General features: G+C 61.6%; 2 protein-coding genes across 2 annotated transcripts; both read left to right on the plus strand.

The window, feature by feature from the left end:
• Positions 1–1,353: 1,353 nt before the first annotated feature.
• LOC115337604 (solute carrier family 12 member 6-like) lies at positions 1,354–13,384 on the plus strand (the record flags this gene model as incomplete). The annotated part of the gene is given in 24 exon segments (XM_030005977.2): positions 1,354–1,638; positions 1,729–1,824; positions 2,564–2,710; positions 3,133–3,187; positions 3,286–3,332; positions 3,334–3,417; positions 3,811–3,911; positions 4,119–4,249; positions 4,413–4,535; positions 4,757–5,059; positions 5,324–5,381; positions 6,083–6,257; positions 6,367–6,470; positions 6,574–6,672; positions 6,806–6,925; positions 7,015–7,119; positions 7,222–7,390; positions 8,946–9,141; positions 9,492–9,646; positions 10,456–10,587; positions 10,689–10,778; positions 11,063–11,151; positions 11,495–11,628; positions 12,554–13,384. Coding segments are annotated over 24 exon segments (3,084 nt in total), but the record flags the coding sequence as incomplete, so codon positions are not given.
• A 2,727-nt stretch (positions 13,385–16,111) lies between these two features.
• Positions 16,112–17,965, plus strand: LOC115337627 (HMG box transcription factor BBX-like). The gene is made up of 3 exons (XM_030005994.2): positions 16,112–16,279; positions 17,077–17,275; positions 17,489–17,965. The coding sequence occupies exons 1-3, from the start codon at positions 16,157–16,159 to the stop codon at positions 17,710–17,712; spliced, it is 546 nt and encodes a 181-aa protein (XP_029861854.1). The 5' UTR covers positions 16,112–16,156; the 3' UTR covers positions 17,713–17,965.
• The last annotated feature ends 1,892 nt before the right edge of the window (positions 17,966–19,857 follow it).

Genomic DNA, 19,857 nt, shown 5'->3' on the forward strand with positions numbered 1-19,857 from the left:
TGCAGGATTGCTTTTTTTCCAGCAAGGTGAGTATTTTTCCTGCAATGTGGTTTTTGACCCCCCAGAGTGGGAGCTTCCTTCCCCCAAAATGGCTTTTTTTCCCCTCAAAAACTCTTTTTTTCCCCCTCAAAGTGGTAGATTTTGCACTAAAACGCAGAATTTTGCCGCAAGGTATTGATTTCTGCCGCAAATCAGCCATTCGTCTCTTCAGATGGCGTTTTTTGTCCCCAAACAACTTTTGTTTTGCCATAAATTGTTTTTTTCTTTTCAAAGTGGCTCTTTTTCCCCAAAGCGCCTTTTTTTTCCAGAAAGTGATAGCCCCTGTGCTGACGTGGTGTGCAACAGGGGTGTCTGTCACAAACTGGCTGTTTCTCTCCCAAAACGGTGGATTTTTCCAAAAAATGGCATTTTTTTCCCCCAAAGTGGTATTTTTTTTCTCCAAAAACGGGTGTCTTCCTCCTAAAATGTGTTTTTTTCAGAAAAATGCGTATTTTATCCCCCAAAGTGGTGGATTCTATGCCAGAATGGCGGACTCTGCAGCAAAGTCTTGGTTTCGCCCCAGAAGGGCTGTTCCCCCCCAAATGGCTACTTTCCCCCAGATAATTTGCCAGAAACAGCACATATGTTGCCCCCAAAATGTCTGTTTCGCCCAAAACACATGGTTTACCCCCAAAATGGTTACTTTCTTCCTACCTATGGTTCATTTCCCTTTTAAAAAACTTTTTTTGTTGCAAAAAATGCTTGTCTTTTCTTAGCTTTGATATTTCCCCTCAAAATAGCTTTTGTCAGCAGAAAGTGGGAATTTTCTCATAAAAACAGATGACTTGGCCCTAAAATGGCAACTTTGTTCTCTAAAATAGCCGTTTCCCTTACCCCAGATGGTTATTTTCTTCCTAAAATTGTTTTTCCTTCCCAAATTGCTTTTCTTTCTGGAAAAAAAGGCTATTTCCCCCTGGAAATGGGTATTTCTCCCCCCCAAATGCCCTTTTCTTTGCGCAAGAAAGCCTGTTTCTCTCTCAAGCGCCCGTTTCCCTACTAAACGCTTTTATTTGCAAAGAATGCCGACATCGCTTGTTGAAATGACTATGTTTTCTCTAAGATGCTTGTTTCTTCCCAGAATGTGGTTATTTGTCCCCCCCAAATCACCTTTTTCCCGCAAAAAAAAGCTCTATTTTGCCCGCAGAACGGTTGGTTTTTCCCCCCAAAATGCCCGTTTTGGCACCCAAACCCCCATTTGCCCCCCTGACTCTCTGCTTTTCCCCCAGAACGCCATCAGGCCGTCTGGGCGTTTTCCGCGTCATCCTCTCTGTCTCCTCTCAGGTGTCGCTGACCTCATCGCCCGGCTGCTGCTGACCTCACCGCCCCGGGGTGACGTCACCATGTCGGGGGCGGGGCTGGGGGCGAGGTCCTGGCGCGGGGGGGCGGAGCCCTCCGAGAGCAGCCCCGAGCCCCCCTCCCCCTCCAGCTCCCGGCCCCCCCCCCTCCGACACCAGCCCCAGCCCCAGCGAGGAGACCACGCCCCCTCCCCACGGCCCCGCCCACGGGAGGGGCAGGGCGGGGCCGGGGGGCGGGACCTCAGCCTGCCCCGCCCCCCCGGAGGCCGGCCTGGCCTGCGACAGGAACCTGGCGCTCTTCGAGGTGAGGCCTTGGCCCCCCTCCTCGTTAGGGGCCCCCTCCTCGTTAGGGGCCCCCTCGTTAGCGCCTGCCCACCCACCCCTTTCCCCGCAGGAGGAGCTGGCCACCCGCCCCCGCGTCCCCGCCCTCCTGCGCCGCATCGCCCCGTACAGCGCCCTCAGCCCCGACAGCGACGATGGACGTGTCCCGGTGAGGAGAGGATGAGGAAGGGGTCGGGGGGGATGAGGAAGGGGTCAGGGGACCCCGGTGTCCATGGGAGGGACCCCTGTGTCCGGGGAGGGGACCCTGGCATTTGGGGACGGGGATGAGGAAGGGGTCAGGGGGATGACGAAGGGGTTCGGGGGACCCTGATGTCCGGGGAGGGGACCCCAGCATCTGGGGACGGGGATGAGGAAGGGGTGAGGGGGATGAGGAAGGGGTCAGGGGGATGACGAAGGGGTTCAGGGGACCCTGGTGTTCGGGGAAGGGACCCCGGCGTTTGAGGAGGGGACCCCTGTGTCCGGGGAGGGGACTCCAGCATCTGGGGACGGGGATGACAAAGGGGTGAGGGGGATGAAGAAGGGGTTCAGGGGACCGTGGTGTTTGGGGAAGGGACCCCTGTGGCTGGGGAGGGGACCCAGGTGTCTGGGAGGGGGATGAGGAAAGCGTCAGGGGTCCCTGGCATTTGGGGAGGGGACCCCAGTGTCCACAGGAGGGACCCCTGTGTCCAGGGAGGGGACCCTGGCAATTGGTGGGGGGACCCAGGCATCCGGGGAGGAGACCCCAGCGTTCGGGAGGGGGATGAGGAGGGGGTCAGGGGACCCCGGCATTTGGGGAGGGGACCCTGGCTTCCAGGGAAGGGACCCCGGCGCCCGTGAGGGCAGACCCCCCCCCCCCCCCCCCCAGCCACGGGTCCGGCCGTGACGGGGACCCCCCTGGCCGGGCGCAGCGGCGGCTTTTGGGGACGCTGCGGGGGGTGGCGGGGCCGTCCCTGCAGACGCTGCTGGGGCTGGTGCTGGTGCTGCGGCTGCCCTGGGTGGTCGGCACCGGAGGGGTCCTGCAGGTCTCCGCCATCGGCCTCCTGCTCGGAGCCTGCGTGAGTGGGGCCGGGGGTCGGAGGTCACGGGCCGGGGGTCGGAGGTTGACGGCCTGGGGTCACGGGGGACGGGGGGGGTGCCCCCGGGGCGTTGCGGGAGGGGGGTCGTGGCCTGGGGTCGGGGGATCGCACGTGGGGTCACGGCTGGGGTCGGCGGTGGAGCGCCGCGGTCACGTTTGGGGTCAGGGGTCACGGATGGGGTCACTGGTGGGGTCAGAGGTCGTGCCCCAGGGCTACCCCCGGGACCGGGGGTCGCGTCTGGTTGAGGGGTCACGCCTGGGGTTGCGCGGAGGGTCGGGGGTCACGTGGTGGGGTCGCAGGTCTGGCCTGGGGTCAAGCAGGGGTCGCGCTCGGTGGTACAGGGGAGGGGTCACGGGGTCAGGGGTCACGGGGGTCAGGGGTCACGTCTCCTCCCCCCTCAGACCGTGCTGACCGCCGTGTCCCTGAGCGCCATCGCCACCAACGGCCTCGACCCTGGTTAGTGCGGGCGGGGGGGGGGGCGGGGGGGGGGCAGGGAGCGTGGGGGTGGCCCCCTGCCCCGCCCCCCCTGCTGACATCATGGGTGGGCGTGGCAGGGGGCTGCCCCCTGGGGCTGCTGTCGGGGGCGCTGGGCCCCGAGGCGGGGGGGGGCCGTGGGGCTCTGCGCCTTCCTCAGCGCCGCCTTCGCCGCCGCCGCCGCCGCCCTGGGGGCCGCCGAGATCCTGCTGGTGGGTCGGGGCCCTTTAAGGGGTGGGGCAGGGCGGGGCCGGGCAGGGAGGGGGGCGGGGCCGGGCCCTGGCAGAAGTGGGGTGAGGGCCTGGGGGAGAGGGGAGAGCTGGGGGGGGCGGGGCCACAGGGGAGGGTGTGGTGAAGTGGGGGCGGGGCCTCAGGGGAGGGGCTGCCTGGGGGTGGTGGGTGGGGCCTCCTGGGGAAAGGGCGGGGCCTGATAATGGTGGGGTGGGGCTTCCTCAGCCAGGGCCACTGGGGAGGGAGGAGTATTGGGGGTGTGGCCGTCTTGAAGGGGGCGGGGCCTCCCGGGCCAGGGCAGCTGGGGTGTGGCCCGGTGGGCGGGACTGGGCGGGCGAGGGCGGGGCACGGGTGCCTCACCCCTCTCTCCGCAGGTGTACGTGGCCCCCCAGGCGGCCGTCCTGCCGGGGCGGGGCCGCGGGGGCCGGCTGAACAACGGGCGTGGCTATGGGGCGGGGCTGCTGGGGCTGCTGGGGCTGGGGGCCGCTGCCCCCCCCCGCCGCCCGCGCCGCCCCCCTGGGCCCCGCCGGGCTGCTGCTGGCCCTGCTGGGGCTGCAGGCGGGGGCCCTGCGCGCCGCCCTGCCGGGGGGGGGCCCCGCATGCGTGAGTTAGCCTTGCTCTTCCTTCTCTCCGTATGCAAATGACATGCTAATGAGGCACTGACGGTCTTCTCCCCTCGCAGGCTCTGCCTGCCCGCCCAGCCCGGCGGCCGCCTCCAGCCCTGCCCCACGGCCCGGCCCCCCGGCGCGGGGGGCAACGACACCCCGGAGGCGCGTCCGGCCTTCCCGGGGCCCAGCGCACGCCTGCTGGCGCGTGAGTCGATACGGGCGGGGCGTGGGGCGTGGCAAGGGCGTGGCAAGGCTGTGGGGTGACGTGGGGGCACGCCTCAAGGGTACGGGAGATCGGGGCGGGGGGGGGGGGGTGTGGGCGGGGGGGAGGGACCCGGGCGTGCCCCACCCTGCTCCCCACCCCACAGAGAACTTGTGGCCCCGCCCCCCCGAGCCGGGGCTGGGGGTGGGGCCGGGCGGGGCCGAGGATGATGACGACGATGACTCCTCCTTCGGGGTCCTGCTGGGGCTGAGCCTGCCCACCGCCTCGGGTGAGCGCGGGGACCCCGGCCGTGGGGGGGGGGGACACCCCCCCCCCACCCCCCACCCCCCCCGGTGTTTGGGAAGGGACGCGTTTTGGGCAAACCCAGGCGTCGGGGAGGGGACATGGGCGTGGTGAGGGGGGGGGACACACCCAGGGGCGCAAGGAGGGGACCCTGGCATCCGGGAGGGGGACATGTGCAGGGTGGGGGACACCCGGGGGTCCAAGGAGGGGACCCCAACGTCCTGGCGGGGGACCCAAGCGTGTGGGAGGGGACCCGGGTGTTCGGGAGGGACCCTGAAAGAGGACGCAGGTATCTCTGGGGGGGCCCCCCCAGGGTGGGGTGGATCCAGGGGGGCTGCGGGTGGGACCCTGGGGAGAGACGGGATGGGGGGGGCAACGACGACACCCAGACCCAAGCGTCCCGGGGGCAGGGGTGCTGTGGGGCTGCAGCCGCTCCGGGGAGCTCCGTGACGTCGCCCGCTCCGTCCCGGCCGGGAGCCTGGGGGCCTGCCCTGGTCACCGCCCTGGGTTGCATCCGCTGCACGATTTACGGGGGGGACACTGAAATCCAGGGGGAGGCGAGGGATTTGTGGGGGGGCACCCTGAAATTGGCATTCTTCTTGAGAAAGGGGAGGGTCTGGAGGGAGGAGGGCTGTGTGGGGGAACGGCAGGGGGTTTGGGGAGGCGGTGACCCCCCTGTGTGGGGTGGTTGGGGAGGGTCACTCGGAAGGGGGGGTCACCCCGTTTTGGGGTGGGGGTGCCTGGTTTTGGGGGGGTGTTTCCTTGACAGTGCAGACCTGAGCGCGGCCCTGCTGCTGGGGGCTTCCGTCGAGGGGCAGCTGCTGCGTGACAAGTGAGTGTCCCCGGCGGGTCCGTAGTGTCCCAGTGGTGTCCCCAGGAATCCTGGTGTCCCCAGAGGGAGTCCTTGCTATCCCTAGAGGGGTCCTGCAGCGTCCCAGTGGTGTCCCTGGCCCTCCTGGTGTCCCCAGGGGTGTCCCTGGTATCCCTAGGGAGGTCCTGCAGCATCCCAGTGGTGTCCCCAGTCAGTTTCTTGTGTCCCACTGGTGTTGTTGGAGGGGGTTCCCAGTGTACCCAGGGAGTCCTTAATGTCCCAATGGTGTCCCTAGTGTCCTCGGGGGGGTCCCTGGTATCCCTAGCGAGTCCTGCAGCGTCCCAGTGGTGTCCCCATACAGTTCCTTATGTCTTACTGGTGTCCTTGGGGTGTCCCCGCGGCGTCCCCAGTGTTTCTTTGCCGGCCTTGGGGAGGTCCCCTATGTCCTGGTGGTGTCTCCAGCGAGTCCAGTATATCCCTAAGAGCGTCCCCAGTGTTTCCAGGGATGTCCCCGATGTCCCCGTGCCGTCTCCCGTGCCCCCGAGGGGGTCCCCAGTGTCCAAATGCTGTCCCTAGGGGGTCCCCAGAGGGTCCCCAGCGCCCCTATGGGGGTCCCCAATGTCCCAGCGGCATCCCCTGCGGGAGGTCACTGGCGTCCCTAGGGAGACCCTCGATGTCTTCGGGGGGGTCCCCCGAAGATTGTGACACCTCCGTCCCCCCAGGTTCGGCGGGTCTCTGCGTGGGACGCCGGTGGCGGGGGCGGCCTCGTGGCCGTCCCCGTGGGTGCCGCTGGCCGGGGCCCTGTTGTCGGCGGCGGGGGCCGGGCTGCAGGCGCTGCTGGGGGGCAGCCGGCTGCTGCGGGGGCTGGCCCGGACCCGTGCCCTGCCCCTGCCCCACGTGAGTGCCCCACGTGCGTGTGTGCGTGCGTGTCCCCCGTCCCCCGCCATCGCGGCACCGTGCCCTTATCTTTTTCTCTGTCGTCCCCCCACCCCCCGCCCCCCCGCAGGCGCTGGGTCGGGGTCGGCTCTGGCCGCTGGCGGCGACGGCGGCGGTGGCCGAGCTGGGCGTCCTCCTCGGCTCCCTCGACCTGCTGGCGCCCGTCCTCTCCGTGTGCGGTGACAAGCCCTGACGTCGCAGCCTCCGAGAGCCGAGGCGACGGCGGCGACGCGGTGACGACGCCCTCCTTCCTCCCCCCCCCCCCTCTTCGTCACAGGTTCTGGCTGACGTCTTACCTGGGGCTCAACCTGGCCTGCGCCCTGCAGGGGCTGTTGCCCACCCCCGGCTGGAGCCCCCGCTGCCGCCTCTACCACTGGTAAGACCCGCGGGACCCCCCTCCGCCCCGCAGCCCGCTCCAACCCGGACACCGGGGTCCCCCCGGGGATGCCGGGGTGTCCCCCCCCCGGATGCCGGGGGTCCCCGCCGTCCGACGCCCGTGTTCCCCGCAGGGGGGTGTCGCTGGCGGGAGCGGGGCTGTGCCTGGGGCTGATGCTGGTGACCTGCTGGTACTGCGCTCTCCTGGCCTTGGGTATCGGTGCCACCGCCTACAAGTACCTGGAGTACCGCGGGTGAGGGGGGGTCCCCACACCCGCCCGGGGGGTCGGGGTCCCTTTTCGGATGCCGGGGTGCCCTACCGCTGCTCTCCTCTCCCTTGCAGGGCGCAGAGCGAGTGGGGGGAAGGACTGCGGGGTCTCTCCCTCAGCGCTGCCCGCTTCGCCCTCCTGCGCCTGGAAGACGGGCAGCCCCCCGCGCCCAGCTGGAGGTGAGCACCCCACGCTCGGCGGAGCCCCCCCCCCCGGATGCCGGGGTCCCAGATGCGTGCCTACCTGCGCATTCGCCTGTCTCGCCTTCCTCGCCTTCGCAGGCCGCAGCTGCTGGTGCTGCTGAAGCTGGACGAGGAGCTGCGGGCGACGCAGCCCCAGTTGCTGGCCCTGGCCGCCCAGCTGCAGGCGGGGAAGGGGCTGACGGTCGTCGGCTCCGTCATCCCCGGGGACCTGCCCCAGGACCAGCCCCGCGCCCGCGCCGCCGAGCAGGTCAGCGTCCCCGCCGGCGGGGTGGCCCCTGTGGGGCTGGGTCCCTATGGGTCAGGGTCCCTATGGAGGTGGGTCCCTACAGAGCTGGGTCCCTATGGGAGCTGGGGTCGGTGTGGAGCTGGATTCTTGTGGGTCACGGTTCCTATGGAGCAGGGTTTTTACGGGTCAGGGTCCCTACGGAGCTGGGTTGTTATGTGTCAGGGTGTCTATGGAGCTGGTTTTCTGTGGGTGTGGGCCTGTATGGATTGTGGTCCCTACGGAGCTGAGTCCATATGGGTCAGGGTTCCTATGGAGCTGGGTCTCTATGGGAGCTGAGTTGTTATGGGTCAGGGTCCCTATGGAGCTGCGTTGTTATGGGTCAGGGTCCCTATGGAGCTGTTTTCTGTGGGCGCGGGTCCCTACGGATCATGGTTCCTACGGAGCTGTGTCCCTATGGGTCAGGGTCCCTATGGAGCTGGGTTGCTATGGGTCAGGGTCCCTATGGAGCTGGTTTTCTGTGGGCGCGGGTCCCTACGGATCATGGTCCCTACAGAGCTGTGTCCCTATGGGTCAGGGTCCCTATGGAGCTGCGTTGTTATGGGTCAGGGTCCCTATGGAGCTGGTTTTCTGTGAGTGTGGGTCCCTACAGACTGTGATCCCTCTGGAGCTGGGTCCGTATGGGTCAGGGTTTCTATGGAGCTGGATCCCTATGGAGCTAGGTTGTTAAGGGTCAGGGTCCCTATGGGTCAGCGTCCCTATGGAGGTGGTTTTCTGTGGCTGGAGGTCCCTACTGATCATGGTTCCTATGGGAGCGCGTCCCTATGGGTCAGGGTCCCTATGGAACTGGGTTCCTTATTGGAGCTGGGGTTGGTGTGGAGCTGGATTCTTATGGGTCGGGGTCCCTATGCAGCTGGTTTTCTGTGGGTGTGAGTCCTTACGGGTCGCGGTTGCTACAGAGCTGGGTTCCTATGGGACCGTGTTCCTATGGGTCAGGGTCGCTATAGAGGTGGGTTCCTATGGGAGCTGTGTCCCTATGGGTCAGGGTGTCTATGGAGCTGGTTTTGTGTGGGTGTGGGTCGCTACAGATCGTGGTCCCTACGGAGCTAGGCTCTTATGGATTAGGGTCTCTATGAGTCAGTATCCCTACGGAGCTGGTTTTCTGTGGGTGTCGGTCCTTATGGGTCATGGTTGCTGCGGAGCTGGGTGCCTATGTGTGTGTGTCGCCATGGGTCAGGGTCCCTGTGGAGGTGGGTTGCTATGGGATCTGTGTCCCTATGGAGCTAGTATCTTATGGATCACGGTTCCTATGGATCAGTATCCCTACGGAGCTGGTTTTCTGTGGGTTTTTTATGGGTCACGGTCCCTACGGGGCTGGCTGCCTGTAGAAGCACATCTCTATGGGTCAGGGTCCCTATACATTCAGATCCCTGCAGGCTGGGGTCCCTGGGGTGGGGGGGTCCGTATGAGATTTGTCTCCCCATAGCTCCGCCTCCCTGTGGGGTGTCCCCCCCCTCCCCGCACCGGGAGACACCCCCAGCCCCTGACTGCTCTCTCCCCTCGCCCCCCCCCCCCCCAGGCGCTGCGGGCAGGGCTGGCCGGGGCGGGGGCGCGGGGCTTCGTACAGGTGCTGGTGGCACCGGGTCGGGGGCCGGGACTGGCGGCACTGGTGCAGGGCTGCGGGCTGGGGGCCCTGCGCCCCAACGCCGTCCTGATGGGCTGGCCCCACGGCTGGCGCCGGCGGCACGACCCCGTGGCTGCCCGGAGATTTGTCGGTACGGGGGGCGGGACGCGGTGGGGGGGAAGAAGGGGGATACGGGCGAATTTGGGGACGTGGGGGTGGGATGCGGGGAGGCGTGGGGAGAAGGGGGGGGGGATGTGGGGGAACAGGGGACAGACACAGGGGAACAGGGGGGAAAGGGGGGGACATGGGGGGCAGGAGGGGACGGGGGGGCAGATGTGGGGACATGGGAGAACAAGGTGGGATGTGGATGTGGCGGGGACAGGCAACCTGGGGGTCCTGAGGGGCTGGGACCCCCCCTCACCCTCTCCCCAGAGGTGGGGGCCGTGGGGGTCTGCACCCCCCCAAGCCCCCCCCCCCCGCCCTTCCCCACTGTCTCCCTAGAGCTGCTGCGGGTGGCGGGGGCCGGTGGCCGGGCGCTGCTGGTGGCCAAGGGACCGCTGGGGGCCGGTGCACCGGGGGGGACCCTGGACGTCTGGTGGGTGGTGGGCGACGGGCGGCTGCTCACCCTCCTGCCCCTGCTGCTGCGACAGCACCCCGTACGTGGGGCTGGGGGGGGCCGGGGGGGGGTGCTGGGGGGGCTACGAGTACTTTAGGGCAGGAGAGGGAGTGGGGGGACTATGGGGTGCTGCGGGGGGGGGGGGTAGGGAGTGTTTGGGAGGCCAGGGTGGGTGCTGGGGGGGCTATGGGTTCTATAGGGCAGGAGAGGGAGTGGGGGGGTTGTGGGGTGCTGAGGGCGGTCCAGGGGAATGCTGGGGGGGGCTATGGGTTCTATAGGGCAGGAGAGGGAGTGGTGGGGTTGGGGGGTGCTGGGGGGGGGGCCAGGGTGGGTGCTGTGGGGCTTAGGGAGTGCTGGGGGGGGCCAGGGTGGGTGCTGGGGGGGGACTAAGGGGTGTTGGGGGGGCTATGGGTACTATGGGGGGGGTTATGGGGTGCTGTGAGTTGGGTGGGTGCTATTGGGAGCAACGGGCGCTGTGGGGGGGCTCTGGGGTGCCGGGGGGCAGGGGTGGGTGCTGGGGGGGGGCTCTGGGGTGCCGGGGGGCAGGGGTGGGTGCTGTGGGGGGGCTCTGGGGTGCCGTGGGGCAGGGGTGGGTGCTGTGGGGGGGCTCTGGGGTGCCGGGGGGCAGGGGTGGGTGCTGTGGGGGGGCTCTGGGGTGCTGTGGGGCAGGCGCTGTGGGGTGCCGTGGGGACCGCAGGGTGCCGTGGGACGGGCACTGTGGGTGCGGTGGGTCGGGCGCCGTGGGTCGGGCGCCGTGGGGTGCTGTGGGTCGCTGTGGGTCGGTGTGGGTGCCGTGGGTCGGTGTGGGTCTTGCCGTGGGTCGCCGTGGGTCGCCGTGGGTCGCCCCAGGCCTGGCGGGGGTGCCGGGTGCGTCTGTTCACGGTGGCGTTGCTGGAGGACAACAGCGTGCGGCTGCGGCGGCTGCTGGAGGCCGTCGCCCGCCGGAGGGGGCTGCCCGCCCAGACCCACGTCGTCGAGCTGGTGAGACCTGGGTACCCCCCCCCCCAAAAAAAAACGCTTGGGTGTCGTGTCCTGTCCCCCCCCCCAAAAAAACCACAAACCGCTTGCATCTTTTCCCGCAGCACGACAGCGACGTCTCGGCGTACACCTACGAGCGGACGCTGATGATGGAGCAGCGCTCCCAGATGCTGCGGCAGATGCGGCAGGCGCAGGTAACGCCGCGGGGACGCCGCGCCGGGGGGGAGAGGTTGGGGGCCCCCGGGGTCGCCGCGTGCCCCCAGCCGACGCGGGGTGACGCGCTGCGGCAAAGGGGGGGGGGGATGTCGTGGGGCGTGACGTCACGCAGCGTCGTGGGGCGTGACGTCACGCAGCGTCGCGTGACGTCACGCGCCCCCCCAGCCCCCGCCCCGGGGCACGGTGACGCGCGGCGACGCGCCGCAGCAGGCGGTGATGTCGTGAGGTGTGACATCACGTGTGACTGCCAGTGATGTCACAGGGAGGCCCCACCCCGTCGCAGGCCCCCAGTGCCGGGGAGGAGGAGGAGGAGGAAGAGGAGAGAGGTGCCCCCCGCCGGGGCCCCAGCCCGTGAGTGCCACTGGGGGGACTGGGATGTACTTGGGGCGGGCATTGGGAGGCGCTGGGGAGGGAGCTATGGATCATACTGGGAGTCATGGAGACGGCACTGGACTATACTGGTTTGAGGCTGTGGGCCACGCTGCAAGTCATGGGGAGGGTCTGCGCCATACCAGGACTCGCTGGGAGGCACTGGTGTATACGGGGAGGGAGCAAGGGATTTGCGGATATACTGGGAGGCGGCGGGGGGGGGGGCGGGGGGAGGCAGGGAGGGATGCTGGGGAGGGCGGTGTGGGCACTGGTGGGCACCGGCCCGTACTGGTGCGCACTGGTGGTGACTGGTGGTCGCTGGGAGGGGGAACGTGCGGCGCATGCACGCGGCGGAGCGGCTGAACGAGGCGGTGGGACGGTGCTCGGGGGGGGCCCGGCTGGTGCTGCTGGACCTGCCCCCCCCGCCGCCCCCCCGGCCCCCCCGGCCCCTCGACAACTGTATCCTGCGGGGAGGGGGAATGGGGAAAAACACGGGAAAGAAGAGAAAAGGGGGGGGGGGAACTGGGAGGAATGGGGGGAAATGGGGAAGGAATGGGGTAGGCAGGGAAACTGGGGCGAAACGGGGAAAACCAGGGAAAAAACGGGGGAGAAATGGGGGGGGGGAATGGGGAAAAACAGGGTAAACGGGGGAAAAAATGGGAAAGAGAGAGGGGAAATGGAAAATGGGGAAAAATGGGGAGAATGGGGTGGAGCGAGGAAATGCGGAAAGCGGGGAGAAACAGCGAATGGCGGAACAGGGAGACGTGGTGAAAATGGGGGAAAGCCAGGAAAAATGGGAAAAACAGAAACGGGGGGAGGGGGGGGGGAGCGGGGCACAAGCGGGGGAAATGGGCAAACTGGGGTAAAATTGGGTGGAAAATAGTGGAATGGGGAGAAAAGGGGAGAAAAAAAGGGGGGGGGGGAAGAGAAAGATGGGGTAAAGTGGGGCACAAACCAGGGCAAAAATGAGGCAAAATGGGCAAAACGCAGAGTCTGGGGTTCTGTGAAAACAGCAAAACCAGGGAAACTGGGGGCAAAACCGGGACGGAAGTGGGAGAAATGCGACAAAACTGGGCAAAAATGGTGTAAACCACTGAAAATAGGCCCAAAATGGGGAAACTGTGGGGAAGACTGGGGCAAAATGGGGGGAACTGGGGCGGGGGGGGGGCAGTTGGAGGGGACTTATGGGTCGATTGGGGGAAATTGGGGGCAGTTCTGGGGTGGCTGGGAGATGGGGGGGCAGTTGGGGGGGAGTTGGGGGGCAGTTGTGGGGCACATGGGGCAGTTGTGGGGCGGAATTGGGGGGGAATTGGGGGGCAGTTGTGGGGCAGTGGGGGGGGGCACTTGTGGGTCAGCCGTGGGTCAGGCCCTTGACGTGGGTCAGACCTGGAGTTCCTGGAGGTGCTGACGGAGGGGCTGGGGCCGGTGCTGCTGGTGCGGGGGGGCGACGGGGACCCCCCCGGCCCCTGAGCGCACCAGTACGGCCCAGTACCGCCCGGCACCGGCCCAGTACGGGCCCAGCGCTCCCAGTACGATGCCAGCCTGAGCCGCAGCTCTTCAAGCACGATCCCAGTACGGGTCCCAACGCTCCCAGTACGATGCCGGTCTGGGTCATAGCTGTCTGAGTATGATCCCGGTATGGGACCAAACGCTCCCAGTATAGCACCTGTGCTTCCAGTACAATGCCAGTCTGGGTCACAGCTCTCCAAACACGATCCCAGTATGGGCCCAGTGCTCCCAGTATGATGCCAGCCTGAGCCACAGCTCTTCCAGCACGATCCTAGTGTGGGCTGCCACACTCCCAGTATGGGCCCAGTGCTTCCAATATAGCACCAGTGCTCTCCAGTACGATCCCAGCCTGAGCCGCATCTGAGTCAGATCCCAGTATGGACCCCAGCGCTCCCGGTATAGCACCAGTGCTCCCAATATGATGCCAGCCTGAGCTACAGTTAAAGTAAGATCCCAGTATGAGCCCCAATGTTCCCATTAGGAGCTCCAGTGTTTCCAGTAGGGGCCCAGTGCTCTCACTAGAATGCCAGCCTGGGCTGCAGCTGCCCGAGTACAATCCCAGTATGGGCCCAGTGCTCCCAGTATAGGCCCCAAGGCTCCCAGCGCACCTCCAGTGCAATCACAGTGGTCCCAGTATGGGTCCCAGCGTTCCCAGTAGGGCCCTGGTGCTCCCAGTACACGTCACCAATAAACAGTTTCCGCTCCACTCTGCCCTGGTGCCTCCTTGGACTGAGTCCCAAAACCCCCGGGATTCCCCCCAAAATGCTGTCACCAGCCCGCCAGACCCTTTATCGATTGGGGGGGGGGGGGGGCACTGCTGCGGGTCACGGGATCGGGCCCCCTCCCTGGTGAGGTCGGTGGGGGGACACACACACACACCCCCCCCCCGGCGTCTGGGCATTCTTGGGGGTGCTGAGGAATGTTTGGGGGGGGGGGCAGCAGCCCCCCAGGAACAGCGGCCCCTGCGGCACCCCACGGCTCCAGCACCCCCAGCGCTGCGGGGGGACGGGGACGGATGAGGGGGGGACACAAGGTGTCACCGTCACCAGTGCGCCAAACAGCCGGCACCGCGGGGGGGTGGGACACGGCGGGGGGGGTGACCAGCATGGGGGACGACTGTCGGGTGACGTGGCGGGGGGACACGACACTGTCATCGGGTCGGACTTGGGGGACGACTGACGCGGGGCTGACCGTTGCAGGGGACCGTCGGGGCCGACTGTCGGGGGACGCGCGTGGGCTGGCGGCCACGGAGCAGCACCCCCGGCAGGGGAGCACCCCAGGTACGCGGGGCGGCCGTGGGGGGACGGGGGACACCCCAAATCCCCTCCGAACCCCCTTCCTTGCCCCCCCCCCCGCAAGCTTCACCGTCCCCGAGCTCCAGCAACCACTTGAAGTATGACCCCCAAACCACACGCCGCTGCTGCCATCGGGGAGGGGGGGGGTGTCACCAGAGTAGGGACACCCCGATGGGCCGGTGGCCCGTGGACAACTCGCCCCCCCCCCCCCCCACCGTGAGAAGAGGCCAGGGGAGGGAGTTTGCTGCGACGTCAAACCCCACGGCGGTTTGCGCCGTGGACGCGGCGGCGGAGATGCCTCGAAGGTGCCGCAACCCGCGCTTCCACCCGTGGCAGGACGCGTGCCGCCGTGTCCCCGCCGGAGCCGGCCTCGGTGGCCCCGGGTCGCCTCTCCTGGCCTGGGCGACCACCACGATGGGTGAAGCCGGAGCCACGGGGCCGGCCGAGACGGCGGTAGATGTTTGATGGACGGTTTACGGACGCTGGAAAGACAATTTTTGCAGCTGAAGGGACCGACAGCTGCGTAGCTGTCGCAGGACGGGCAGGAGGCGGTGGCTGGTGGTGCGGCACCGAGCAGGACCCCGCTGCGGTGGGCTGCGGTGGTCCCGGCTTTGGCTGGGCTGGCCCTCACAGCCGGTGCGTGCGTGGGGTCGGTGACCGCAGCAGGTCTGCAGAAGGTCTCCAGGTCTCCCCCTGCCTCTGTCTCCCTCTCCGCCTGCCCAGAGGGAAGAAGAAGAGGAAAGGTTTGATGTAGAAGCTGGCCCTTCAACAAAGAAATTGGAGGAAGGAGTGAGAGAACTTAGACAGGAAGCGGAAACTACCTGGTCCCTGACGTCCTCAGAACTTCAAGACGTGTGGAAAGACTACAGCTACCAGCCAGGTGAGAGGATTGCTGCCTGGCCGCTCCGATGCTGGGATAACAGGGCCAACAGTCAGCAACTGGAAGGCAAGGAAGCCCAACAGTTGGGATCCCTCACTAGAAACCAGGGAATTGGAAGAGGAATTGGAAAAGAGGCAGCAATTTGCAGTCTCTGGAGCCAGCTCCTCTCAAGCGTGAGGGCAAGATATCCACTCAAGGAAGATCTGTGAACTCCTCAGGAAACTGGACTACCGCAGATGAAGGCATCCAGTACTTGAGAGAGTTAGCAGTGCTGGAAGTCATCTACAGTGATCTAGATGATGAGGAGGTCTCCAAAGATCCAGAGGACGTCCTGTGCGCACGGACCACGTGGAGAAAGGTGATTCAAGGTGCTCTGGTGTCATATTCTAACAGCTTGGCAGCAATGTATTGCCCAGATACGGAAATACCAACTGTGGAGAAAGCGTCATCTTGGCTCCAAAACTTTGAAGAAAATCTCTGCGTCTCCTCATCCCTACAGGACAGTGCCTTGGCTGTTAGGGAAGCTTCAAGAAATCAGTCCTCTCCCGCCCTGGTCAGAGGGAAAGGGAGCCCAAGGCGTACGCCGCATGGTGCGCTCTGGTTCTTTCCCGCGTGACCAAGGGGAGGATGTGAGGAAGTGGGATGGCGAACCCACCTTTAAGCTGGAAGCCCCCCTGTATGTGAACTGAGAGGGAAGACAGCTGTTAAGAAGGGGTTACCTGATGTTGTGGTTTAACGCCAGCCAGCAACTAAGCACCACGCAGCCGCTTGCTCACTCACTCCCCCCCCCACCCAGTGGGATGGGGGAGAAAATTGGGAAAAGAAGTAAAACTCGTGGGTTGAGATAAGAATGGTTTAATAGAACAGAAAAGAAGAAACTAATAATGATAACACTAATAAAATGACAACAGCAATAATAAAAGGATTAGAATGTACAAATGATGCGCAGTGCAATTGCTTACCACCTGCCAGTCGACACCCAGCTAGTCCCCGAGCGGCGATCCCCTGCCCCCACTCCCCCCAGTTCTTATACTGGATGTGGCGTCCCATGGTACGGAATACCCCGTTGGCCAGTTTGGGTCAGCTGCCCTGGCTCTGTCCTGTGCCAACTTCTTGTGCCCCTCCAGCTTTCTTGCTGGCTGGGCATGAGAAGCTGAAAAATCCTTGACTTTAGACTAAACACTACTTAGCAACAACTGAAAACGTCAGTGTTATCAACATTCTTCACATACTGAACTCAAAACATAGTGCCGCACCAGCTACTAGGAAGACAGTTAACTCTACCCCAGCTGAAACCAGGACAATGTGGCATGTTCCTCTGATTCGTCCATTCTCCACCTTGCACAGCAACACATTTAAAATACTGAAGTGTGCTCTTTTTATTGCTGTTAATGTTCAAAAATCTTGCTTTGGTCTGGTCAGCAAGGTATGTAGAAAACATCACTGTTGCATTTTGAGAATAAAATAGGTCCCCATCCTTCCCCCTACCGTCCAAATTGTGCGGGATCCAGACCTTTTCCCACTACCCCCCTATTTGTAGCCTGGCTTTGTTTGTTTTGCTGCCTCATAGCAAGAATATAGCAAACAACTGAGATGTGTGCCGTGTGCTCCAGGCCAAAGACAGTTTTAAATGGTGCCAGTTCATTTTATGCAGCCTGGTACATTTTGGGAGGACCACTGGGATGATGTATCAGAAGTTACTGAAAGTGAGGTGATGCTGGTAGTGGTTTATTTTCAGTGTCTGGTTTGGGAAAGAATATACTCAAATATTCTAAGATACAGATCTATTAGAGAAAAAGGAGTGCAAGGTAAGGAGCATCATGTTGCATTTATAGCTAAACACCTGTTTTCATTTCATTCAAACTAGAAAGTAAACAAAGATTGTACCTGCAAAAGAATTGGAATAGCTGTCTGTCTTTCCCAGAGTGAGCATACAAGCACTGGGGAGCAGTATGCAGGATCAGAACTTCAGCCTGCTCTGGGTGATAAACCCTCAGGAGAGGAAAGAGAAACCCCACTCTTTTAAATACAGCTCTTCTTGTCTTAATAGTTCCTTGTTAGATTGTGTTGGCGGTCAGACTCTAAGCACATGACTAAACTGTTAAAAAAAATCAAGATATTTAAGGATTACTTATTGTGTTAAATCCTCTTACACGCAGTGCACTCTATTGCCCTTGTGAATAGTATAATGTCATGACTGGCAATTTTCCTTTTCTTTTCTAGTACAAGGACACATTTATGAAGGCAAATCGAGGGTACAAGTGGTGCCCCACGACAAACCGACCTGTAAACACCCAGACCTCCATCGTTACGAACAGGAAAAAGCTATGGGCCTTTGCTTCAGACTCTGCAAAAGATGTACCAAGCCCGAAGAAAGTGACAAAAAGTGACAAAATGCCACAGCGTAACATTGGGATGGCAGGTGAAATTTCCATCCACGCTCCTCAAACAGAGCAGCCTCTTTTTGTTGGAGGATGCAGTGTTGGAATCAAACAGCAAGACCGGTTTCCTTTACTGCACGTGGTACTGTAGTGCAAATACCTTTCATGTCCCAAATAAAGTTGCCAAGGTTCTAGTTAAACCTCTGCATAAGAACCTAAAGTTTTCCTTGGGCTTGGTTTTACTCTTTTAACAGATCTGACACAAATGGGAGGCCTGAGTATGCTGCTTTTTGCAGGGGAACATGCCCTGACTGCACAAGAGATAAGGAACTCTCTTCTCTCCCTTACAGCGAGACCTCAGTTTCAAGAGAGCTCTGAGGAGGAGTATTTGACCAGTGGGAAATGCAATTTAAGGTACATACCTCAGGTGGGACTGAAGAGTGAGCCCTGTGATAGGAGTCTTGTATCCCAGCCATGAATGTAGAGGTTGGGCCCAGTTTTTGTATCAGTTCAGTATTACCTCTGCTGAGTGAGTGTGTGATCAGAGCAGGCAAGTGTGCCCCCTGAGAGGACGTTGTCACAGGTGGAAGGCTTGAAATGCAGTGACTGTGTTCACACACAGGTGGTTTGCAAACTCTTTTGGGCAAGGATTTCATCTGCTTGTGTAATGCCTCGCACAACTGTGGCCTTGGCACCAACAGCAAAATAAATACCTGATAATTTGCTCCTAATATGCACACCACGTCAAGTCAGTTACACAATTTATACGCAAGTTATACATACATATTCATAAAATAATTAGCATAGTCATGAAACCATGCAAGTGCTAACAAGTAATCAAAGTGTTGCAGGACATTCCCATTCACTAGGTCTTTCTGCCTAAAAAGAAATTTGTAGTTCAGATGCCATCACAAACATTTCGTTTTTATGAAGGACTCTAGTAAATAAGTGTTCCTGCATATCTCTAGCAGTGCAGGGACCTCTGGTCTTTCTTTACACTGATGTTTATTTATGACGTGTTTTTTGGGCCAGCTTTGAAAATCGTTCAAAAGTTGCCTTGTAGGTTGGGTAAAATAGGCAGTCGCTGCCGTAAACCTCTAGCCCGCAAAGAAGAGATGTGGAAGCGAGGAGGGTTTCCTTTTTCTGTTGCTGTTGTTACTGGGAGGAAAGGCAATAATTGACTCTCTCTCTGTGATACCCCCAAATGCCAAATGTGTAGTGCACTTGAGATGGATTGCTCCTGTACTGCCAAGACTGAGCCAAGGTTCCTCAATGCTTTGCACACTGGTGTGAGCAGTGGAAGTCTTTGTGCAGCTGGGCTTCCTGTGCTGCAGCATGAAAACCAAGAAACATGAGGATAAGGCTGGCAGAGAAGTGAAAAGAAAGTGATTATTTTGTGCTAAAAGGAGAATGTCTTGTACTCTTCAAAGTTGGAATCTCTCCGCTTGGAATTTAAAAACTGTGTTTACTATGCTGTTATGGTTAAATGAGGGGGAAGGTGTATTGTAGTCACAGATACTCAGTTCCGTTAAGAAGGGTCTTTGCCTTCTGAGTTGAGCTTTCTTGGTTTTACATGAAAAGTGCCTCAAGCAGTACGATTTCAGATGCCAGTGAAGGAATAAAATCTACGTGTGGATTTAGAGGCGAATCAAAAAGGATGTCATGTATATGAACTTTTTAAATCAGGATTTTCTTTTTTTTTTTTTTGAGCAAAAAGCCCACTTCCCATGCACCTACATAAAGACCGTTTTCTCTGGTAGAATCGTGCAGTATGGCCTTGTGATGTAATATTTACTTGTATATGTATAAGCTGTACTACGCTGTGCTCTTTTGGGCTTGTAGTATTCTTTTGAAACCTGGCCCTCCACATCAAAGAGGCAAGCTGTGTAATCTGCTTCCCCCGAAAGTGTGGAGCAAAAGAACTGTCATCAATACAGTCTGAACAAAGCTAGTGGAGGGATTTGTTGGCTGTTGTTAGAATCATGATGGGCCAGAAATTAGTCCCCGCTTACTAGTGAGTTACTATATTTTAATTGTCCTACACTATCTGGGAAGCAGGTAAGTGTCAGGGCACTTTCCCAGGGAATAAAGCTGCCCCTCTCCGATTCTTTCCGAGGGTCCCCTTTGTAAAATGCTGCATCCTCCAGAACAATCCAGGTGCTTGGTATTCCCAAAGGGACCCAAATGGATGAAGTTCAATCCGCGTGCCAGCAGGAGTTATGTCTCCAGCTGTGCTTCTGTGCATGGAGAAACTTCCTCAGTTTCTTTGCTTGGCAGACCTGCTGCGTCTTCCATTCTCCTCATCTCCCTTTTGATTCAGTGTTTCAATGGTGATTAGGTACGGAGTAAATCTTTCTCAGGCTTGTGTTTCCCCAAATGCGGTAGAGATCCTAAAGCTCTTTAGGCTTGGGTAAGTGAACAGCACTTGTGGCTTCCCATCCTCGGGCCTGTGGACAGAGGAGACGTAGGATGTTCACCATTGCGTGCCTACGGGACAACCTATGGTCGGATTTCCGTGCTTCCACTTGAGAGCAGTTTGGTGCTCCAGCCAGTGTTCGGGAGGTTAGCAGAACATGCCAGGAGGTGGTATGGCAGGCTCAGTAAGAAAAGCTCAGGCATTAAC

Source organism: Aquila chrysaetos (genome assembly GCF_900496995.4).
Source record: "Aquila chrysaetos chrysaetos chromosome W unlocalized genomic scaffold, bAquChr1.4 W_unloc_5, whole genome shotgun sequence".
NCBI classification, from domain to species: domain Eukaryota; kingdom Metazoa; phylum Chordata; class Aves; order Accipitriformes; family Accipitridae; genus Aquila; species Aquila chrysaetos.